Raw genomic sequence first — 23,280 nt, 5'->3', positions numbered from 1 at the left:
AGTTTGTATATTTTCATGTTGAAAATATACGTGTCCGCTTAGTTTCTTTGTTATTCTTCTCATTATTAATGGAAAAGATGAAGATGAGTAGAAATGGAGTGGAGATGGAAACTATTATGCGGTTAATAAAATCACAGCACACGTGTTGTAATGAAAAATATTGTCAATTTTTTGTTTCAGCAGATAATTTTTTCTAAATTTTTTTATAGAAATTATTTGACGGAATTAAGCAATACTAATGATATTATAATTTGATGGACGAAATGATCTTTGAAGGACCATATTGAGGGCAAAAATATTTAAAGGACCAAATCGATAGCAATATGATCTTTGGAGAACTATATTGATGGTAAAAATTTTTAAAGGGTCAAATTGATGATAATATGGTATTTGAATGACCATATTGATAGTTTTATCATGTTTTAACATTTTCAAGGGCCCACGTGGCCCATTGTGAAGGCCCACGTAGTCCATATCTGTCTCTATCAAAACCCTAAAGCCCATCCGCAAATGTCGGCTGCTGCCTCCTCCTCGTTCCTGTGAAGCTGATCCCGCCGGAACCCTTCAACGTTTCACTCCCTGTCTTCTCTGTCCCCGCTCTCTCTCGCCGACATCGATTTGGACTGCAAGTTCTTTCGTTTTTGCCGCCTTCTCGTTGCTGGCCGAAGTGAAAGAGGTAACCGGTTTTCATCTTTAGGTTTTTGTAAATTTGCAGAGCTTTTGCATCAGAAGGGATCCGTTTCTTGATAAAATTGAATAAGGATGGTATGGTCAGTGGATAATTCGTCCGTTCTGCATGATTCTTCACATTAATCCCTATGCGTTTAGAGTGTTGCGGTTTTACCACCAATTGCCTGTGAATGAAAAGTTTTTAGCTTTATCTAGTTTGGACCGTCGGATTGGTGAGCTGGGCTGTTAACGATTTATTGTACTGTTATGCAGATCCAGACGCTTCGGATTGATTGCCTTTAGCTTTTGAAGAACATGGCGTCGAAATTCTGGACTCAGGTCTGGGCCTAATCCTTTATTTCTTCTGTTTTATTGCCAAGAATTGTACGAGATTTCTGTCTGCTTACTGTAGTTACTATCTGTTGAAATTAGGGTGGAAGCGACACCGAGGAGGAGAGCAGCGATTATGACAGCGAAAACGAGGACGGGAGCCCAGTTGATAATGCTGCTCAAGTTGCTGGGAATCGATACCTTTCGGTCAATGCTAGTGATAGCGAAGATTCCGACACCCAGAAGCGGGTTGTTCGGTCTGCTAAAGATAAGCGCTTTGAGGAGATGCTGGTCACGGTTGACCAGATGAAAAATGCTATGAAGATCAATGACTGGGTTAGCCTGCAGGAGAGTTTTGACAAGATAAACAAGCAGCTTGAGAAGGTTATGAGAGTGATGGAGTCTGACAAGGCCCCCACTGTTTATATTAAGGCTCTGGTTATGTTGGAGGATTTTCTGGCTCAGTCTTTGGCCAATAAGGAGGCCAAGAAGAAGATCAGTAGCAGCAACGCGAAGGCTTTGAACTCAATGAAGCAGAAACTAAAGAAGAATAATAAGCAATATGAAGAGTTGATTAACAAGTACCGGGAACATCCTGAGAGTGAGGAGGAACCGGAAGATGAGGAAGAAGAGGAGGAAGAAGAGTCTGATGATTCAGAGATCGAGGACCCCACGAAGCTCAATGTTTCTGATCAGGAAGAGGCAAGTGAGGTTGATGAGCCTGATAGTCAGGAGAGTGGCTGGAAGTTAAAGATGAACAAGAAAGATAACCTTTTGGCCAAGCAGTTTAGGGATCCTAAGGAGGCTACTTGGGAGAAGGTTAATAAATGGTTTAAGGAGGTTGTCTCTGCCAGGGGAAGAAAGGGAACTGGACGGTACGAGCAGGTTGAGCAGCTGACATTCTTGTCTCAGGTGGCGAAGACCCCTGCGCAGAAGCTTGAGATACTTTTCAGTGTTGTATCTGCTCAATTTGATGTTAATCCTGGTCTGACTGGTCACATGCCGATAAATGTGTGGAAGCAATGCGTGCAGAATATGCTTGTTATTCTCGACATTCTCATGCAGTACCCCAACATTGTAGTGAACGATTCTGTGGAGCCTGATGAGAACGAGTCTGAGAAGGGACCAGAGTTCACTGGGACAATCAGGATATGGGGAAATTTAGTTGCCTTCCTGGAGAGGATAGATGCTGAGTTCTTCAAAAGTTTGCAGTGTATTGATCCTCACACTCGTGAGTATGTTAAGAGGTTAAGGGATGAGCCCATCTTTTTAGTTCTTGCCCAGAATGTCCAGGATTACTTGGAACGTGCCGGAGATCTCAGAGCTGCCTCAAAGGTAGCATTACGACGAGTTGAACTTATATATTATAAGCCTCAGGAGGTTTATGATGCTATGAGGAAGTTAGCTGAACAGATTGAGGATAATGGGGAGGAAGCAGGGGAGGAGCCTAAAGTACCTGAGGAAGGCAGGGCCCCACCTATGTTTATTGTCACTACCGAGCTTGTGCCCAGAAAGCCGACATTTCCTGAGAACAGCAGGACAATGATGGACATTCTGGTCTCTCTCATCTACAAATATGGTGATGAGAGGACTAAGGCCCGTGCCATGCTTTGTGACATTTATCACCATGCCCTCTTTGATGAGTTCTCCACTGCCCGCGACCTGCTGCTGATGAGTCACTTGCAAGACAGTATTCAACTTATGGACATTTCAACCCAGATACTCTTCAATAGGGCCATGGCACAGCTCGGGCTGTGTGCTTTCCGGGTTGGGCTTATTGCTGAAGGACACGGTTGCCTTGCTGAATTGTATTCAGGTGGAAGGGTGAAGGAGTTGCTTGCACAAGGCGTTTCTCAAAGTAGGTATCATGAGAAGACCCCTGAGCAGGTGAAAGTTTTCTGCCAATAATCCATCTCTCCATGATTCATCAACGCTACTATGTGGAATGCAGTTTTGGCCCTTTGAGCATATTATTATAGTGCATTATTCAATACTACGTATTTTCGCCTTTGTAGTTCGTGGTAGATGAGCTGAATATTTGCATGTAAATGTATCTGTCTTTTAGGTGAACCTGTTAGTAATCTGGCCATTCAAAGAATTACTCATTCTTCAAGCTATGTTGAATTCTTAAAATGATGTCACCGTGACTCTATTTTTCTCTTACTTTATTGGGGATTTTGACAAGATCAGCAGATTGCATCTAATTCATAATATATGGGGCTCTCTGCTAATATGAGCTTCTCTATTGGCTCTTCTGTTTTCAGGAAAGGTTGGAGAGGAGGCGTCAAATGCCTTATCACATGCACATAAACCTTGAGCTTCTTGAAGCAGTCCACTTGATATGCGCAATGCTTCTAGAGGTCCCGAACATGGCGGTAAACACCTATGATGCAAAGCGCAAAGTCATAAGCAAGAATTTCCGCCGCCTTCTCGAGGTGAGTGATAGGCAGACCTTCACTGGTCCACCTGAGAACGTCCGGGACCATGTGATGGTGGCAACCAGAGCACTCGCCAAGGGAGATCATGAAAGAGCCTTTAATGCCATCAAGGCCCTCGACACATGGAAGCTTCTTAGAAACAAGGATTCTGTCCTCGAGATGCTTAGGGCTAATATTAAGGAGGAAGCTTTGAGGACCTACCTCTTCACCTTCTCCTCATCATACGAGTCTTTCAGCTTGGACGAGCTCTCTAAGATGTTTGACCTCTCCGAGTCCCAGGCCCATGGTGTGGTGAGCAAGATGATGGTGAACGAGGAGCTCCACGCCAGCTGGGACCAGCCCATGAGGTCGATCGTCTTCCACGAGGTCAAGCACACGAGGCTGCAGGCCCTTGCCTTCCAGTTCACTGAGAAACTGTCAGTCCTGACTGAGAGCAATGAGAGGGCCCTCGAGGCGAGGATTGGTGGTGGAGGACTGGAGCTGCCGATGAGGAGGAGGGATAACCAGGACTATGCGGGCGGTTCAACTGCTGGAGGCGGCAAGTGGGCAGAGGGTGGCTTCTCTTTTAACCAGGGCAGGCAGGGGAGTTCAGTGGGAAGATCAGGTTACGGTGGTGGGCGGTCATCTGGGACAGGTAGTGGTTACTCGAGGGATCGGGCAGGTCAGGTCAGAGGTGGTGGGTACTCAAATCGGGCCGCTAGGGGTTCCCAGATGGAAGGTTCAGGTCGCATGGTTAGTCTGAATAGAGGGGTTCGCGTGTAGTTGGGTTTTTGGCAGAAAGAGGCTTCTGAATTCTCTCTGAAATCTTCACTAGCCATAACCTTATATAGCAGAATCGTTGATCTTGGATTTTCACTTCTGTTGTTCATTTTTGGGTCCTAAGTTAGATCCTAAGTTTTGGCCAATTATTGAACTATTAGGGAATTTCCGTGATACTTTGACAATGAGTAATTGTTACGAGAATGTATTGTTATTGTTTTGCTTCCATTTCGGATTTTGACACTCAAAATCTTCTGCATTGCTATGTGGGATGACCAAGAACCATATTTGATTTCTCCGACCAATATGTACTTCTTGAGCTAAAGCATAGAAGACTAATCTTAAACTCGGATAGAAAGATGTAGTTTCAAAAGTAGTACAGTATATCCTCATTGGCATTCAACAATAGACTATTGGTTACAGAAGTATCATATAAACTCGATTGGAACAAACCAGCGACAAAATTTGTATAGTATAGATGTTCGAACCCGGAAAATGAAAAAAGAAAAAGGGAAACCTTAGAAGGTAGACCAAAATGGTCAGCACTCAAATATCTGCTTGTGAAATACTTGCGCCTTGAAGATTATCTTTACGAGGCAAAAGAATGGTTTGTCAGTACTCCCTTAAAGGAATCGGCCGAGGACTCAGTTGACGTCTCCATTCTGACCGTGATAATCCTCTGCAGATGGAGATGCTGAACTAGAAGTGGGTGCTTGTTCTCCAAAAGAACTGTTCACCACCTCCATCTCCGACGGCTCCAATTTTGCCTCGACAGCCTTGACAGCTGATATTAAGGATCTTGGATCACGTGCTGCTGCAAGCTGACTGCTGAATGGGGACTGTAACACAGACAGGATGTCGTAAAGCAAATATTATCATCGAGAAGATTGAAGAAAGGAGGAATGTGAAAATCCACTCTAATAAGTCACCAGCAAATGAGTGCGTAAGCAGATGAAAGCTTTTGCTTGAGGAAGAGGTACCTGAGATTCGTCAATAAACAGCCATCCCAACTTTCTAACACACAATATTAACATATCCATGGGGGGGAATATGAGCAAAACTAACCTTCTCCAATTGCTCCATGAGAGCTTTAAGTTTATCTGCAGAGGTCTCCCTACGGGTGCTTTGAAGAACGTGTAGCAAGTGGTCGTGGAGACTATCAGAAATGTGCTCATCCATAGCACACTGGGGAATCGTGGACTGGCACCCGACCTGATAGAACGGACAGTTCACAAGTTTCATGGGACAGACAGTGAGACAGTGCCTGTCCATATCTCGTCTCATGATGCCATCCGAGGGGCATTTCTGCTCGCATGGAATTATCTTAAAAGGGCAAGTCATATCATGCTTCTCCATATGATCCGCAATGAAAATTGCATTACAGCCCTCATTGTCACATATCATGGACCTGAACCTGCACTGAGGCGCATGATTTTCGAGTTCCTCTGCCGTGTTAAACTTCATATCGCAGTGGAACGTGTTCTTTAAATCGACATTCTTTAGCAGAGTTTGAGCAAGTGCTTGTCTCCGATCAATCAGCCAAAACTTAGTCAGTTCCATTTCCTGTACAATATCATCAATCCTGTCCTCTCTCCTCTCGCTAAGAAGCCACCCCGAAACCCGACCCCACAAATTCCTCTTCAAGGTGGCAAAGTCCTCTACAAAATCGGAAATTATATCATAAGGGTGATCAGAGACTTCTTCAGCGGGGTGCTCTTCCAGGATAACAGTATCTGCCACGAATGTTTCGCTTCTCTGAGTGAGGTATTCGATGAGCTCTTTCCTCATATCAACTGCAACTGAAGCCGCGGTCCTGAAGATGTCACCAGTTGTGCTGTCCACGCAGGCCGTGGCTAACCCTGGGAGCAGCATTTGGGCTATTTTGTGGACTACTTCGGTATCACACAGGCCGCAAGGGTAGGCAGGACTTTTCTCCTCGGTTTCAATCTTCTTGTGTTCGAGCTCCATATCTGCAGCAGGTGCATCCATTGCTTGGGTATATAACTGAAAACCTAAATAAAAGTATCTTTCGATCAAGCTAAAAAAACCCTAATCAATCTGAATCATTTCAATCTAGATTTAAGCAGAACGTGCAAATTCCCAATTAGGACAAACCTATCACCTAAAATTAACACAGAGATGGTTTATCTAATTCCACATCCATCTATACAGCACCCCCAGTTTCATACCGGAAACTACAGTAATGTCAATGATTTCATAATCAAAATTCTCGATTCTCCTCTTCGGAATCAGAAAGAATCCCGAACCAAAGCCGAGTTCAACACTCAACGAAGAATGCTGAGAATCTATCCCCACATTCACTTACACAACCGCAAGAATGGAACTTCAATCAACGCGAGCTGAGATACGTCCCCATTCACATCGACAACGGAGAATCGAACTGCGGAAAAGAAGCTCAATTGGCAAGAGGTAAAGGAGACATTACCTAGAATCAATTGATTTCGTATTTCGACGACAGGGAAAGGCTTGGAGATCCGGTCAAATGCAATAAGATCCGAGGATTTTCCGTCCAGAATCGAACCTTGAAATGAGCTGAGACGCCGATTGTCACAGGGCGAGAGAGACAGAGAAAGAGAGGGGGAGAGAGGAGGGGGGGGAGGGAGATTTGCTTTTCGTTCGTCCGTACGAGTTCAAACAATTTCTGAAAATTCTATGCAGCCGGTGCATGTACCCCAAAGAACGGTGCACGGGTCAAAGTCAATGCTCAAGGAGCATGGAGGTATTCAGAGTTTTGGCCGGAAAATGATTTGCACTCGAATCAATATAGATTGATTTAACTGATTCACCGCCTTATTACCTATAGATGTCGGATTTGAGTATTGTGAATGATGAAAGTTCATATTATGAGAACTCTTTCTTTAGTGGGTCGACTCAGCTTGAATTGAATTAAACTCAAACAATTGAATTTTGAATATCACGATCACATCGGAAAATAAAATGACTTGCACCCGGTGAAAATTCGAGAGAGGGAAAGAGAGGGAGAGGGGAGGGAGATTTGCTTTTGTTTTTTTTCCTTAATCGCACTGTGTCCAACTGTCTCCTTCGTTCGTATGAGTTCAAAAAATTTGTGAAAATTCCGTGCACCCGGTGCATGTACAATAAAGGACGGTCCGTCGGTTAACTCAATGATCCGGGAGTATATCCAGAGTCACGGATCATGCTCGGCCCGGGAATTGAATAGGAGAAGAGTAATGAAACCGATGCACACGGCGCGCCGGGAGTATGGAGATGAACACCGTATGCCATTGATTCCACTTCCGCCATTCAATAAATTGGGCCTTTCGTCTTCTCATTTTGGGCCTGCGAAGCCCAAATGATTCCTCCAACTTCCAATTTCCAACTTCCAAGGCCCTTTCTCTCTCTCTCTCTAGAGCACAACTTCATCCCACGCTCCGCCATTCTCCGTCCGTCCAGGCGGTGATCGGTTTCCTCTGAAGAAGCCTTCGAAGCCATTGAATTCCATCTCCAAGTGATAAAAGAAGCGATCTCTAAGAGTTTGAGGAGGTGGGTCTGATGTCAACAGCAACATATCCGCCTCCGCCGCCGTATTACAGGCTCTACAAGGACTACCTGCAAGATCCCGACTCGGCTCCCGAGCCGCCGCCTCCTATCGAGGGGACCTACGTCTGCTTCGGAGGCAATTACACTGTGAGGGACTAGCTCTGCTTACTTCGCTGTTTGTGATTCCGTGTCTGTTCTTATGTAAAAGCTTCATTTGTACACTCGAGAGTTCGCTTGAAAGTTGGGTCTTTTGTCGTGCAGACTGATGATGTGCTCCCAAGCTTGGAAGAGCAGGGCGTGAGGCAGCTCTACCCGAAGGGACCTAATGTCGGTATGTTTCCATTTTGAATCGTCTTTAGATGATGAACATGCAAATTTGGCTGGATTGCATTACGAAAGCAGTTGTTTGATTGGATTTTATGTACTTCAAAACAAAAAATAGTGTTGTTTCGAGGTTCGGTATATGATTGTGAATCCTGGACTGATGGTTTTGTTCGCACCATTTCAGATTTCAAGAAGGAGCTGAAGTCTCTTAACAGAGAACTGCAGCTGCACCTTCTGGAGCTTGCCGATGTTCTTGTAGAGAGGCCATCGCAGTATGCAAGGAGAGTGGAGGAGATATCTCTGATATTCAAGAACTTACATCACCTTCTCAATTCCTTGCGTCCCCATCAGGTGAGGACTTTATATCTACTTGTTTGCTTTCAGAGCCGTCCGTGGACCTATCTCATCGATGGCGTATTTTCTTAGGCCCGAGCAACAATAATTCACATACTAGAACTTCAAATTCAACGCCGCAAACAAGCTGTCGAGGATATCAAGAGGTACATTTTCTACTGATTGGCCAGTAGTCCTCGTTTCTTGTCTGCAATGGGAGGAAAATGAAAAAGCTGGAACCTTTAAAGCAATAGTAAGGGGAACAAGATTACTTACTTCATACTCTAGTTTATTGATATCCTTACAGATATGAGATGATCTCGATATAATCCACGGGGAATCATATGCAGTGCTTACAATTTCCATAGCTTCGGATACTCGACCCGTTATATCTATGGGAATAGTTCGATTAGTTATTGCAGAAGCTCTTCTAAAGAACCAGGCAAATTAGAGGGCATAATTTTCATTATATAAAATATTCATATCCATCTATCTTTCGGATCGAAAGAATAATTATCAACTGTAGAAATTGGACATGTGTTCTTCATCTTGCATTGCTGGGGTGTAGTCAGTCTACTGACCCTGATGTTTTATTTGCATATATTCAGGAGAAGGGAAGAGGCGCAGAGACTTCTTCAGGAGGCCATCGGAACATTAGAGGGACAATAGCCAACGACTGAAGTCCGTGCCTCTCCTTGGCTAGAAATGTATGAAGCTTTTTGTTGCCTTCACATATATGGAGCTTTTGTTCCACGCCAAATGGATGGCTTGGAAAATACTAGTATGGGGTAGAGATCGTCGAAGTTTAAATTTATTCTCCATTGGGATTTTTTTTTTTTTCATGCACTAAGCAACAGGAACTGTAGCTTTAAATCCCGTTACTGTCACCTGAAGATCAGGGAAAATGAAGAAACAGAAACAAGCCTATTGAAAACCCGAATATGACTGTAGTTGTAATTCATGTTATCGAATTACATGTATCTGATGGTTGACATCAAGGATCAGACCAAATTACACAAGTTAGAACCTTTTCAGAGCATAATAGGAAGAACAGAGACGAGAGCCAAAATTTCTTTGATGTGCTTTACGGTAAGACAAATATGACATTGTAATCAAAACTGTTGTTCCTCCGCGGAACACCTCTAGTTTGCTTGTTTGGGCATAACTAGTCCACCACTCGGACTTGCACGAGCAGTTCCTTGGACTCTTAAGATATGCGAGTCGACTTGGGGCCTGGGTGAGGAGTGAAGTTTAAATGTGGGTTAATTTGGTATCTCAATCTTGCGTGTTCTCAGCGTATTCCATTGCCTTCCTCTTCACGTATTCTACCCGTTCTTCGTCGCCTGTGTTCTTCTCAAACATGAGATACTTCTTGAACAGGAACTGCAAAAGAATAAAAGCCGACTAAAATTCAAGAAACAGCAGGAGTTTATATGAGAATTCTTCAGAAACTCGGGAAGTTAGAATACCCACCTTAATCTTCTTAAGTGGCAGGCTCAAGCTTGTTGCCCTCTCAAAGAGTGCCCGAATCACGTCTGTATCTCCGAGCCGGATCTCCTGAGGGGGGGGGGGGGGGGGGGGGGGGGGGGGGGGGGGGGGGGTGGAAAAAAAAAGAGGTATGAGTGTTTAAGAATGATTGCGAAATTGTTTCACCCGTGAATTAATGTTAAAGGGCTACGCACTTGATCAATATACACACTCCATAGATCCGTCCGCTTCGGGTACTCCCGCAATATCTTTTCAAACAATGATCGTCCTCTATCAGGGACCCCACACTTGAACTCGAGAATCGCGGTTTGTGTGATGAATTTGATGTGCTTGTGGTGGGGGAGGCATATCAGAGCCCTGGTTATTACCGGCTTAACGTCTTCCTTTTCCTGCTTCAATGTGATATGCACCCGCCTCAACCACACCTGAAATCAGAATGCCACTCTAAAATTCAGAAAAGAATTGCAAAGAACTAAATGTAAGAAAATAGAATGCTCCTCGATCCCATTTCATACAGCTTGGCCACCCATGAGACCGAAAATCGAAACAAGTCCAATGCGTTCATGGTCCAATAGAGTACCTTGCACGAATGCTTGAACTTTTTCACCATTTTGCCAAGGAGATCATCAGCCAAATTATATTGCTCTGTCCGTTCATACATCCCCAGAAGTGCAAGGTGGACCTTTTTCGGGTCACAGTACTGCAAGGATCTTTGGAATACATTCTGAACAGCCTCCTGAAACAAAGACCAACTTAAGATTTTTCTCCAAGCACCTTAATTAGAACAATAATGCAAAATTACAGAAAAGCAAGTATAATTTGACCTCGCGAGGATTCCCGTACTCGCTCTCCAAGTTGAAGTATGCGACCCAGACATTGAGTTTCTCACTCTCTTCTCTAATGTTTATTGTCCTCAAAGCCCTTTAGACAAAGGACAGAAGCAGTGTCATAGAATAATCCTGGCAAAAATTGAGAACTGAAAGAGAAAATGCTCAAGCCAGAGAGTACCTTTCAGCAATCTCGCGGGCTTTCTCGACATCAGCCAAGGAGAGCATGAATGCCATGTACTTTATCCAAACAAAACTGCTGTTTGGGGAGCTTCTGACAAGTTTCTCAAATTCGTCAGCAGTCCTGGGAATATCCTTCTCGAGAAGCCTCTCCTCAGCTGCCCTAATTTGTCGTTCCCTGCAGCACCGTAATTGCCATGCCTAAGTGACTGACTAATAAGCTTTGAGCGTTAGTTTGTTCACGCTTCTTGAAAAAGAGGGAATGTTTTTTAGCTTCCTTTTCTTCTAAAAAAAAGGGGGATGAAAGTGACAAGGATAACATTTTGGGAAATATGAGAAAATTCAGAACTGGAAAAACCATGACTCTTTTCAATTAACCAAGGACCTAAATGATTAATTTTGACTAAATGGTTCATCCAAGTTAATTACCTCTCTTCCTTTGCCTTCTTCTTTGCCCGTTTCTTGCTCTTATCATCATCTTGATTGTTAACCTCATCGCTACGATCTTCGTTTGGTTTCATGTGATTATCCTCATCAGGGTTCTCGATCTCCTCAAGAGGGACCTCAAGAGGAGGAACGGAAGCCCTAGACTCCACCTGAGCAAGAGCTGCAGAACCCCCATTTTCCTCTTCAATGACCTGCGAACTGCAAATACGAAACACTGTAGAGTTTATTTCATCGTCGGAGCTATTTTCTTTAGTCACTCCGTCGGATTCTTCATCTGATGACATCTGAATGTCTGTAACATCCTGAAAATAAGAATTCTTCATCCCAAGAGAAATCCGGCGTCTTTCCTCATCGACCTGATCAAGGAGATTCCAAGAACAGAACAGATGGATCATCATAAAGGGTTATCAAAGCACTACAGAGACAGAGCTCTGCCTCTCACAAGTTTGAGTATGTCACCTTCAATATCTTTGCTGTGACCTTCTCTCCTGCTTTATACTTGGACTCAATATTATCAACATGGTCATCGGATAGCTCAGAAATATGGCATAGCCCAACCTATTAACAAAAGACATTAAAAAGACAATCAGAAACATTGGTTTGATAGTGTGAAACCAAAAGGGAGAGGATGCATTTTCTTCCTACAATTTTTCTCAAAAAAAATCTGTCATATTCAGTGCCTCATATTATTTCTTTCTTCCAGCAGTTCCCTTATCCGCTTGATAAAACAGTCAAAGAAAATGAGATTATTCTGTGATTTACTCCACATCTTGAAAGCCATACAAAGGATAAATAATTTGTACCAGGTTCGTATGGTCTATTGTGATGAATAGACCGTAAGCCTCCATCCGCTTGATCCTGCCTGAGACAATTGCCCCGATATGTAGGCTGGAGAAGTCGTAACTCTTCGGTTTTGGTTCACTGTCTGCATCATTTGTCTTCAGAGTAACTTCGACTCGACAAGATACAGGCTCCACAGACAAGACCCTGTTGTGAATCTTGTCAGCACGCGAATATTTCTTTTGTTTTCACCGACCACATGATCAAACCAAAATCCAAGATCCATGTAACTCTAGGCCTCATTACATTATCATGTTATTGCATCAACTAGATGGAGTTTAAATGACAACTTACCTGCCCATCACGAGTTTTCCAACAGGGAATTCTTTATCGGGATCATCAACAAAACCACTGGCTAAATTGGAGAGGAGAATCTTAGCATCGAACTTCCGAGAGAGCAAGATGAAACATCCCTTGGGGGAAACATTCTTAACATAACCCTGAAGGAATCCGACATTAAGATTAAAAAGATAGGACAAGGAAAAGAAAAGAAACAAAGAAAAGATGAGTGAGCCTGAAATATTATCGAATAAATGAACATAGAATAAAGGTAGCCATTCATCAATTTTCATCCAAGGAAATTATGGTATCACATACCTGTACCATCATATTAGGATGAAGATCCTCTATCTTCTCCACTCGTTTATAGCTACTGTCCCTGCAAACACAAAGAACTTGTAGCCCCTCTTGGTTTTACAGATAAAATATGTAAATTAAACAAACATATCACATATGAATGATATAAAACTCTGAAAAGGCAAAGTTCCCTGCTTACACATTGTCTGAAAGCTCCTTCGAACTAAGACCTCCCATTCCCTTCAGTGAAGAACGAAACGACAGGTCGATGTGCAAAGTCCCCGTAGCTGAATGACCAGTCTCAATGACCTTGCATTTCACAAACTGCCCTTCATGATAACCCGACAATGGATCAGTCACAAAGGAATCTGTGAGTTCTGAGAAGTGGACCCGCCCAGAAACAGTTGGGCCCAATTGCACGACCACTCCCCTAACACCAGGAAGGATCTTTGAGATTCTTCCGCCCACCACATCTCCTTCGCACATGTGAAGTGTAACATCTGCATTTGAAGTCTCACCACTAGGGACAGGAAACGAACGTGGGACCAAGCGCACCAATTTTTTCTCTCTGTTAGCACTTAGGACATAGCCTGAGACAGCTTTTCCAATAGGAAAACGCCTCTGGAATTCTTGGAGCTCATTTGGTTCGCATGAACTGTCGAGAATAAACAGCTGCGCATTCACTTGTCGAGATATTGTCATCCATATCCAATCTCTGTCTACTTTATACACATAACCGGAGACAGGTTGCCCAGAAGAATAGCTAAAGTCTTCCTCATTGAGCTTCTCCTCGCTCCAAGAAGACTCTGACGAGATAGATTCCTTCAGATCAGGAAAAAGTTAATGAGACAAATTAAAATGGAGAGAAATTACTGTTTTTACCTGTCAGCATTTTTTGTTTAATAGACAGCTCCCATTGGCTGGTTCTCTTCTTGTCTGTTTTTGCAATTATCCTCGCCGTCAATGTCTGGCCAACTTTGAAGTCACCGAAAGGATTATCCATAGTGCTTCCGTCAGTTATCTTCACAAAGAAAAGGTACATCATTCATGATAGGATCAATACAAAGCAACTGTAATTGGCTTCAATATTTAGGGATAGAGAAATCACCTCTGTTATATGAATCCTTCCTCGAAGATTGACTCCAAATTTCACTTGCAATTCAAGGGGCTTGATTTCGGTAATCTGGTGAAGAACAGACATCAATCAAGGAGAAAAGGCTAGCTATAGACAATTAAAATTCACAAAGAAAGAGGACTATATGAAATAATATGATGATTTACCTCAGCTTGAACCAGAGATCCAACATTAAAAGCTAACTTCTTTCTTGCCCTTTTCGAACTAGAAGTCTCACTGGCCTCAGTAACAGACTTAAGGACCAATAGTAACCTCCCTGTTGTGGAAGGACTAGGAAGTGCCATTACAGTGGCTCCGACACTGAGAAAATGAAGACTTGTCATGTTCCACAATCATGAAGTGAATGTAATTGAAACAGAAGATTGAGGGAAATGAGAGAACAAATCCACAAAAATAAATGATCATGAAGCACGAACCTCTGTCCACTGGAAAATTGTTTCTTGGGAAACTTCTGGGTGTTGTAATCATATATCATTGCAAATCCAATTGCGGAGTTATACTCCGGAACTGAAAGAACCTGTTTTCTCAAAATAAAAACCAAAAAAACGAGTCAGAATGATCTCAAAGATAGAAAGAATCAGAATGATCTCAAAGATAGAAAGAATGAATGACTAGCACATAGATAATATAGATAACTTGCCAGGTAATTTTCTTTTACAATCTCCACCACTGCAGTTACTGTCTGATGCACTTCTAAGCTCTTGGAGGCTTCTCTTTTCCGCTTCTGGAATGATTGCAGTAAAGTTATGCTCAAGCATTTGATGCAGTTGATATAAACTTCACTAAGAGAAGACCCAATCAAGATAAGAAAGGAATTGATGGAAGGTGGAATAAGCTGATTTTAACCTGCTTCTGTGACTGACTGCTGCTATTTTCTTTGTCGAATTGTTTAACAAGCTCTGGCTTTATAGATAAATCTACAAGGTGCTCTCTCTTAGAAACATCAAGAACCACAGCTCGAACAGTAGAGCCTACTTCCATGGAACTTCCACCTGCTGTAGAGATATCATTTCACAGCTCTAGAGATCAGGTATTGCAAGAATTGGGTTTATTATTAATCAAAAACAAAATGAAGGGACTTACTCTGGTAATGAGTAATAAAACCGAACACATCATTATACTTGTCAAAACTCACTACAACTCCGAAGTCTTTTGCCTCCTGAATCCGACCCTCAATAATGCTGCCAATTTTGAATCCTTCCCCCCATTCTAACTCAGACCCGTTTGAGTCAGAAAGTTGTAATTTAGCAATCTGAATCAGTCAGGTCAACTCAGAAACTTGAAAACAAGTAGAGTACTTCAAAATCAAAAACTCAAACTCACAGGGTTAATTTCCTTGTGATATACTTGCCTTCTCTTCAGACTGGAAGTACCCCTCTATTAAGGACGAATCAGTCGAAGAGCAAGTCGATTGCTTCAATGAAACTGTTATTCTACCCGTTTCATTGTCCACCTGTCGAAGAGAACACTGACATGTAAGAATTTTGAGATGACCAAAATATAGCAAACTGCAATCAAAAGACAAATTCTGTACCCACATCGAGTATTTCACTACGAACTGATTGTCCCACGAAAAAGGCTTCAGAAAGATCAGCTCTCAGGTCATCAGTAGCCTTCAACAAGAAAATAAGTATAATGTAAGAACGCGTTTATCCAACTCAACAAAAGGTGTGAAAGGCCTTCTATAGAAATTATACCTTCTTTCGGGGAGAGAAACCAGTCAGACGACCAAGAAATCGAACAAAACAGCCCGTCTCAATCAAATTACAGACGAATCCCTAACTCAGCAAATGGACAACATTCAGTAAAAACTTGATGAATCTGTAAATTTATTGATGATAGAGCTGAGCTGCAGGAAAATTCTTCTTGGAATAGAAGAGTTCTGCATAGGGTAATACACAGTAAAAAAAATGATTTACTTACATGGACTACTATGTTCGGATGGATTTCAGAAATTTCGGAGGGAAGCTTCTCAGCAGAATTTATCAGGGAATGTTTTGCAGAGAGTACTAGATTGTGGCCCTCGATATCTACAGAAAAGAAATTTGAAATCACATACAGAGAGATCCATTCCACAAAGCTTCCAAAAATTGCAGTCCATCAACTCTAGGAATTCATCTCTTAAATGTGTTTTTTGGACTAAGCACAATTACGAACTGATGAGCAATTTTGAATGCCTCTTGGTCTGGTATAAACACCAAAAGTGAACCTCCTCTGATTTTGGGAAGCGGGGAAATTTTCCAATTTTCTAGTTTGTTTCTTCAAATAATAATAATAATAATAATAATAATAAAAAGGGATACACTCCCAAAGACGTTTATAATCCATGATGCCTTGTAAAGTTTACCTTACTTTTCTCGTTTTCTTTAAAAGAAAAAAGAAAAATAGAATCAAATTAAAATTTGCTAAGGAAGAGAGAGAAATAGAGCAAAGAGAGTGAGCACATGGAAATACCTAGAACTAGAAGCTGATCGAACTCTGCTCCAGGCTTTAACACACACTTCAGCAAAGTAGCAAGCTCTGCACCGAACAGCGCATGATATAGTTGTAAAATGAATCAAATGTTAACTTTTCGAGGACGGAATAAAATATTACCATGGTGGTCTGCCAGGTGCTGTTCCAGAATTATACCCTTTGAGTAACCTTTCCCATTAACATACACTATAACCCCACGAGGTGTCAGTCCATCGACAACTCCCGAAACAATGCTTCCCACCTTTACTTCTTCCTCTTCCGAAACCCTGTGAAAACACAGATACACGTTATTTTCTCCCCTTATAATGAGACTCCAGTTAAATATATGCAAACATATGAAAAACCAACCTTGAATGCTTTGTTGTAAAACTAAGATTAATCCGACGTGCTGAAGGAACAGAACTTGTCACTCTGCATTTGACAGCTTGTCCAACATGATACATTGAAGTTGGATCGGACCCAGGTTCTAAACCGAGATCATGTCTGCTTTAAAGGAAGGAAAGATCAAGAACATGTATGCAATCCATCAGATACAGGATAATCTAATTCAGAAAAAGGAGATTCTAAGAGGGATGACATCAGATGATCAGATACTTGCCTGGGAGCGAAGCCTTGGACTCCATTGTAGAACCGGACGAAGCATCCATGCTTCTCAATCTTTGCAATCCATCCATGTGTTAATAATCCATCAGTAGCATCTGCATACGAGCTAAGTATAGGAAGCTTGGACTTTAACTGCAAAAACAGTAAGTGGCAATTTTCCCTATTAGAAACCGGATGAAATCCTTTTATAAATCTTTAACAACTCCACTAACCGTCTATGAATTTAATTCCCGAGAGTGCACGCTAATATTATTGCATGGAAATATCAGACATATGTATCTTACAAGTGTTTTCTTGTGCGTGACAGTTATTCTCTTGGACTTGCAACCAAGCACACGGAAAACCAATTCAGCTCCAACCTATTAACAGATACAGCAAACAATTACTTGTAAAATGATACGAGAGAAAACTAAATAAACCAAAAGAGGTAAAGAGCCAAATAATATGACAAGATACAAGGAAAAATAGTGGCTGAAACAATACCTGAAATTTTTTCCTAGGTTTAGCAATCTCAAATTCAGACATATGCGTTACAGGGCAAAGTGCCTTGACACCACCGGGAAATTGGACAATGGCACCAAAGTCGTCCACAGCTATGATTTTAGCTCTCACCACCATCCCAGGCTTTACATCAGAATGGGTAAAGACTGACCCTTCAAATGCAGCGGCCTGATTAAATTCAATAAGAATGGGAGGAAAAGGTTAGGTCTATGATTGAGTGTGATAGTAAACAAGGTAACAAATCTAGAATTATAAGAAAAAAGACTATCCAATTCAGAATATGGCTTCTTCACCATTTCATTTTAGCAACAAAGCTGCACAAAATATACAAAGAAAAAATTCACCAGCATATAAAGGAAAAGAGCCAGCTGTAACATCTACAAATTATAACTTCTTAATCTAAATAGAAATCCTAACAAGAAGCATCTTGATAAAGAATCGTTGGTATCAACTTCCAAATTGAAGACAGTACGCTTCCTCTGTGATCATGCTCAGTAGATCAGTAACAATTTCTAATTATAGTCACATGGAAACCTGACCTTGAGTACACCAACAGCAAGCCCTTCCAAATGCTTGAACCCAAGGATGCGGACACGAACTTTACTTCCTTCCTTGAACTTCTTTTCCAACTTCCGTGCTTCATCTTCAGCAATGTCCAATACCTGTGACCAAAAATAGTGAAAACAGCATCAACCGTATGAGTTGCTTAGCGCCTATCCATTCTCACAAATAACATAGTGACAGAATTAACATACGCTGACATAAGCAGAAGTAGAAACAGGAGAAGAAGGGACTTCCAGTAGAAGGCCTCGCCCCCTGTCAATCCTAACCACTTTGGAATTCTCGTAAATATCTCCAATCCCAACATGCTGCATATCAAAGTACATAGTCAGTACATAACAAATCAAGTCCAACCGTTCATTTCCACAAGTTAACACAAGTTTGCTATATAACTCACCAAAGGTGGCGCTTTGTTATGAACAAGATGTGGATTCAGAGTCAAACCAACAGCTCTGCTTAATGGGTCAATAAACAATATTCGGGCATTAACCTGCACGGAAATAGGAAAGACTTAATCAACACTCAGGACATTAAAGAAGACAAAATAGATTGTAGCAAGACAATAAAGCCAATAGGAAACAAGAACCACAAGTAGGTTGAGGGAAACCTTCTTATTTTGGGGGTAATCATCCTTCCAGTCTTTTGTAGGTAAGGGATTTAATAAGTGGAATAAATCAACCTGAATATTGAATACAGAGACATGTCAGCAATAAAAAGGCAGAAGGATTATGAAATCATAGAGAGAATCCTTAACTCACAGTTCCAGTAAAGTAAGTAAGGAAAGACAGCATGATGCCATTCTCAAGTGTTGATTGAACACGAGCATTAACCATCATCCCTGGGACAAGGAGATCCATGGAAATGCCCTTGAGATCCTTTGTCTGTGAAGCAGTCAAAGCAAGAGATTCATCAAGGCTAAATCCTATTGAGTGAAAAAAGTATAGGTAAGATAGCTAGGAAGCAATTCACTGCAAATTTAGCATACCACAATTTTCGACACCATATCAAGGTCCGAATTCAAGTAGACAACTTTACGGGTTTTGTCTATGCTTTTAACAACCCCTTGCAGAAGCTTCCCACTTTTGAACTCCGACCCTCCAGGGTCCGCTGGAAAAAGAAAACCAAATTTAAGAAGAGTGTCTATTTACAAGATGAAATAATGCAGAAACTGATTAAACAGTACTTGATCACACCCTGTCAAGAAGAAGATTGTTGACGGAGAACTGCTACCTTGGCTGGGTTTTGGTAAGAAACCCGTAAAAGATGGCGATCCAAAATGGAGAATATAACCATGATCTTCAATGCTTTTTACACATGCAGAGAGGACCTGTATGGCCAGAAATGAACTTTAATTTCCATACCATCACGTCCCAGAATTGAACTGGCTTACATTTCTTTCTGTGATATAACATGATCAAAGAAATTATATTCTCACAATGCCAAAGCACTAAAGCACCTACACTTTGGCTGGAGGAAGAGAGAGAGAATATCTAGGCTACGTTGTGTTTATGAACTCAAAAAGCATTCACAATTTCTTTTTCTTTCATTTACTTTCAGTTTGTTGATCCCTGAAGAATTCTCAACGATAAAATAAAAATACCCAAGAATCTAAACTTTCTATAAAGAAGAGTAAAAGAAAGAATAGGATGAAAACTGACAGTGGAAAACACTCTGCTTCAAGAAAGGACATAATTGTTCTCGTGGTAAAAATCACCCTAAGCAGAAATAAGAAATGACATTTCTTCTTCATATGAATGAGAAAAAGGAGTTCTAGATAATCTTCAGTGTGGAGTACACAATCTGATTCATCCTCATTCTTAAGCAAAAGGCTTGATTCTCCAATACCAAGCATGCAATTTGATCCTAGGCAGGCAGCACTATAATCATCTGCCGTACAAAACCCAGATGACACTTCATGATGAGCTCAACTTATAACACATCACGAAAAAATGCTAAACTGTCCTTCGAGTCTCCCATCACAGGAGTTCAACCAGAATTTAGATGATATGAGCTCTTAATATCTAAATTGATAAATAATAAAGAATGTTACACATTCAGAGATTGACGATATAAAGCTAAGCATATTTACCCAGTTTTTCATCATAAAAAACTTATCAAAACAAAAAAAGATTTCATCATATATTTATGCATATAAAAGTATCAATCAATGAAGAGAGTGGCTTGAACACTGAGAGTGACTCCTTTTACCATTCCCTCTTGAATGGCTTCCAGAGTAAAGCCTTTGTGCAGCGAAGAGAGACGCAAAGAGAGCCATATCTTCCGTTTCCCTTTCTCTTTCTTGTCATCATCCACTTGTGATACAACAGAAGAAACCAACTGTCCAACACTGAACAGGCTCGAGAGAACATTCTCTGTCCCCTAATAGGAAGGGGAAAAGATGCTCAGCAAATATGGAAAAGAAAATAATGAAAATATAGCATGTAGAAGTGAAAAGGTGTGCAGATAGCATATTAGGATTCCCACCTCAACATTATCATCTAAAGCAGGATCCAGCGCATCTGCTGCCCGGACTAACCCGCGCAAACCGCCTGGAAGGTTGACAACTAAATCTTTCTCATTTACTTCAGATATAACTCCCCAGAGTTTCATACCTGGACAAATATTCTGGACATAAAAACATGAGGAAAAAAAAAATTAGAATGTTCAGAAACCATGGAACTAACAATTGTGCTACATACTCAACTATACCATGAACACGCTACCTTTAAAGTGATCCTATTAGCAAATCTAGGGAGCTTTCCACTAATTCCGTCTCCAAAGAGCGAACCCAGATCATCTTCTGTTGCATTAACCTTCTTCCGCATATTCTTCTTTTTGTTTGACTTGGAAGCGTTCTCCTCAGCTTCAAGCTCCCTGTCGACTTCCGCATGAACTTCTTCTCTCTCTTTCCTACTGAGAAAACTTCCTCCCCCTATTCACAGAAGGCATAGGCAACTCAATATATCAACCTAAACCAAGACATCCATAATTTCTTTGGTTACATCATTTAAAGAAGCTGCTTCCATCAACAGTAGGCAAAAATCTCTCTTTTTTTCCGTTCTTTATAAATTCTACCACAGCTAAAGCCATCAAAATTTCTCATTCTGTAGCTCTGCCAAAGAGGAAAAACATGGTTATCCTCAACTTCCTCATGGAATAGCTGATAATATAAAGTGAAGATGAGCATTGGTACATTTTTTTTCCAGCTCAAAGGGGTACTGGCACCCAAAAAGCACTGAAATTTGACATAACCCGAGCAATATTCCCGATTCTAGCATATTACTACCGTTAATACACGCAACCGCACCATGTATACAATACTATTATGCCTGATATCAATGAGAAATCAGATTGGTACTATCGCAGCCACCAGAAAGTTAGGACGCAAACCTCGGGGGAAATCTGGCATGTCGTCTTGGAGCTGAAAGGGGAGAGCTTGCGGCTGGGCGGCTTCCAGGGATTTGTTTCTGGGCTTAAATGGTTGCTTCGAAGCTTTGGAGACTTTGGGGCCATCTCTGGCTTTCTTCTTCTGAGATTTCGGAGCTGCCATCGGAGTGTTCCAACTGCGACCTGCTCTGCGGTGCTGTCTTCCCCTCTCTTCCCCGCCGGAAAGCTGCCGATGTACAGGAAAGGGACTGCTGGAGGCCTCTTTGTTTGGGGCTTTAGAAGGGTTTTATGTTTCACAAGCTTTTCCGCTCTACAGCGAACATATTAATAACATTTCACATTTATAATTTTTTATTTTTTTTATTAATATTAATTTTATTGTGTTTAATTTTTAAATGTATTAGTTATGTTTATATGCGTATAGTATTTCTATATTATTTCTTGTTGTGATTATTTACATTTTGACACACCAAATTTCTTATTAGAAATAATAATAATTTTCACTAATAATTTTGTTTTTATTTTTAAACAATATTAAGGATCATTTTTTGTTATAAATTAAAATTAATTGTTATAATATAATATATCTATCTTTTTTTACTTTCAATTATATGCATTGTTATACATTTATGTTAATTTATTAATATATAATTGTCACATATAGTAAATTTAATAATTAGAGTCATTTTCCTAAAACAATACACATAAGTATCCATACTCTTAAGTCTTATAATTTTATTTCATTTATAAACTTAATTCACAGCGTTATGATATAAATTTATTCTTTTATAGGATTATAATTTTCTTGAAAATTCTATATATTATCAGTTAACGTTATCACAGAGTTTATATTATTTGTATGATATCTATATTCATTTTAACACATTTATATATATCATTTCTAGTAATAATTATTATGACTTTTGGACAACATATTTGTTAAAACAATAAAATACATATAATGAATTAATTTCAAATTTCCTAGAATAATTTAATTAATAAAGTTAAACTAACTTTGAATGAGTCAATGAATATTTTACAGTAATGGTCTCATTTAGTAGGCATTTCCTATTTATTTAATCGTTTATATATCATTATATTATACAGATCTTTTATAGGTTTTCACGCAAACTTGATGCAAATTTTTAAGTATATTTTATGACATCCGTATTCAAGAGAGAATTTACATGGTGGTTGATGCAATCAATTGACACCGTTGATTTTCAAAAAATGTAAGGCATGTTTGGATTTGAAATTTTTTTTAACCTCTACTTCACTTAACTCAACTTATATTTAATTTAACAACACAATTATTATTTTTTTTCGTTTTCTTCAATTTTTTTAACCATTCAATTCAATTTTTAATATTAAATTCTTTCAATTATTCATTACTTTTTTCACAATTAAACGACACAATCATTAATTTCTCTCAACTATTCATTGTTTTTTTTCCATTTTTTCTCATAATTCAACAACACAATCATTACAAATCCAAATAAATATAATTATTTATAGTTGAAAACTCCACTCCATTCTCAAATAAAGTTTTAATTCGTGTACTAAAGTTAATGAGTAATATGGCTATTTAAAAAAAAACAATATAGTAAAAAATATAGTTATGACCAATTTATACTCTCACTTTCATATATAAAAATAAAATGGATATAAAATACATTTTTTTTTATTTTTTTGTACAGCCATAAATTCTTATATTATAAAATTTTTAATTTTACAATAGAAATTAGTTCACCGTCCAAGTAGATACTTATTTTGTGAGTGTACTTGTTTGTTGGTCACTTATTTTTCACAATTGGACTTATTCAAATAGGCCAAGCAGATATTGGGTTTTTATAAATTGGTTTATTGAATTAACTCAATTAATCTA

General features: G+C 40.3%; 4 protein-coding genes across 8 annotated transcripts; 2 read left to right on the top strand and 2 right to left on the bottom strand.

The window, feature by feature from the left end:
* The first annotated feature begins 507 nt into the window (after positions 1 to 507).
* LOC116208332 (eukaryotic translation initiation factor 3 subunit C-like) lies at positions 508 to 4,424 on the top strand. Its single transcript, XM_031541710.1, has 4 exons — positions 508 to 676; positions 943 to 1,008; positions 1,102 to 2,886; positions 3,264 to 4,424. Exons 2-4 carry the CDS (start codon positions 985 to 987, stop codon positions 4,197 to 4,199), a joined length of 2,745 nt encoding a protein of 914 aa, XP_031397570.1. The 5' UTR covers positions 508 to 676; positions 943 to 984; the 3' UTR covers positions 4,200 to 4,424.
* Positions 4,425 to 4,539: 115 nt separating this feature from the next.
* LOC116208336 lies at positions 4,540 to 6,828 on the bottom strand. Of its 2 annotated transcripts, none has more exons than XM_031541713.1 (3): positions 6,643 to 6,828; positions 5,262 to 6,208; positions 4,540 to 5,035 (listed from the first exon to the last, which is right to left on the bottom strand). In XM_031541713.1, the coding sequence occupies exons 2-3, from the start codon at positions 6,183 to 6,185 to the stop codon at positions 4,841 to 4,843; spliced, it is 1,119 nt and encodes a 372-aa protein (XP_031397573.1). In that variant the 5' UTR covers positions 6,186 to 6,208; positions 6,643 to 6,828; the 3' UTR covers positions 4,540 to 4,840. The 2 variants fall into 2 exon arrangements, with proteins under 2 accessions (XP_031397573.1, XP_031397574.1); XM_031541714.1 differs by having other exon boundaries at positions 5,262 to 6,200.
* Positions 6,829 to 7,560: 732 nt separating this feature from the next.
* Positions 7,561 to 9,315, top strand: LOC116207509 (mediator of RNA polymerase II transcription subunit 7a). Of its 2 annotated transcripts, XM_031540478.1 has the most exons (5): positions 7,563 to 7,865; positions 7,980 to 8,049; positions 8,227 to 8,393; positions 8,469 to 8,542; positions 8,984 to 9,315. In XM_031540478.1, exons 1-5 carry the CDS (start codon positions 7,731 to 7,733, stop codon positions 9,042 to 9,044), a joined length of 507 nt encoding a protein of 168 aa, XP_031396338.1. In that variant the 5' UTR covers positions 7,563 to 7,730; the 3' UTR covers positions 9,045 to 9,315. The 2 variants fall into 2 exon arrangements, with proteins under 2 accessions (XP_031396339.1, XP_031396338.1); XM_031540479.1 differs by lacking the exon at positions 8,469 to 8,542 and having other exon boundaries at positions 7,561 to 7,865.
* On the bottom strand, positions 9,281 to 21,696 carry LOC116207508 (rRNA biogenesis protein RRP5). 3 transcript variants are annotated; one of them, XM_031540475.1, is made up of 40 exons: positions 21,399 to 21,696; positions 20,732 to 20,940; positions 20,493 to 20,633; positions 20,217 to 20,387; positions 19,236 to 19,335; positions 18,994 to 19,115; positions 18,767 to 18,889; positions 18,616 to 18,687; positions 18,406 to 18,498; positions 18,203 to 18,316; positions 17,987 to 18,109; positions 17,430 to 17,615; positions 17,231 to 17,305; positions 16,942 to 17,078; positions 16,692 to 16,826; positions 16,464 to 16,609; positions 16,323 to 16,388; positions 15,792 to 15,898; positions 15,566 to 15,646; positions 15,407 to 15,481; positions 15,220 to 15,321; positions 14,952 to 15,120; positions 14,715 to 14,863; positions 14,509 to 14,592; positions 14,285 to 14,385; positions 14,015 to 14,168; positions 13,842 to 13,916; positions 13,616 to 13,754; positions 12,933 to 13,539; positions 12,755 to 12,815; positions 12,452 to 12,597; positions 12,121 to 12,304; positions 11,777 to 11,875; positions 11,300 to 11,673; positions 10,872 to 11,048; positions 10,688 to 10,784; positions 10,444 to 10,599; positions 10,058 to 10,288; positions 9,849 to 9,932; positions 9,281 to 9,758 (listed from the first exon to the last, which is right to left on the bottom strand). In XM_031540475.1, the coding sequence occupies exons 1-40, from the start codon at positions 21,556 to 21,558 to the stop codon at positions 9,651 to 9,653; spliced, it is 5,733 nt and encodes a 1,910-aa protein (XP_031396335.1). In that variant the 5' UTR covers positions 21,559 to 21,696; the 3' UTR covers positions 9,281 to 9,650. The 3 variants fall into 3 exon arrangements, with proteins under 3 accessions (XP_031396335.1, XP_031396337.1, XP_031396336.1); XM_031540477.1 differs by having other exon boundaries at positions 14,715 to 14,860; XM_031540476.1 differs by having other exon boundaries at positions 19,239 to 19,335.
* Between the last annotated feature and the right edge of the window lie 1,584 nt (positions 21,697 to 23,280).

The sequence above is a fragment of the Punica granatum genome, chromosome 5, assembly GCF_007655135.1.
Source record: "Punica granatum isolate Tunisia-2019 chromosome 5, ASM765513v2, whole genome shotgun sequence".
Classification (NCBI taxonomy): Eukaryota; Viridiplantae; Streptophyta; class Magnoliopsida; order Myrtales; family Lythraceae; genus Punica; species Punica granatum.
The sequence above is the reverse complement of the archived record's forward strand: the minus strand, read 5'-3'. Positions and strand labels throughout refer to the sequence as shown.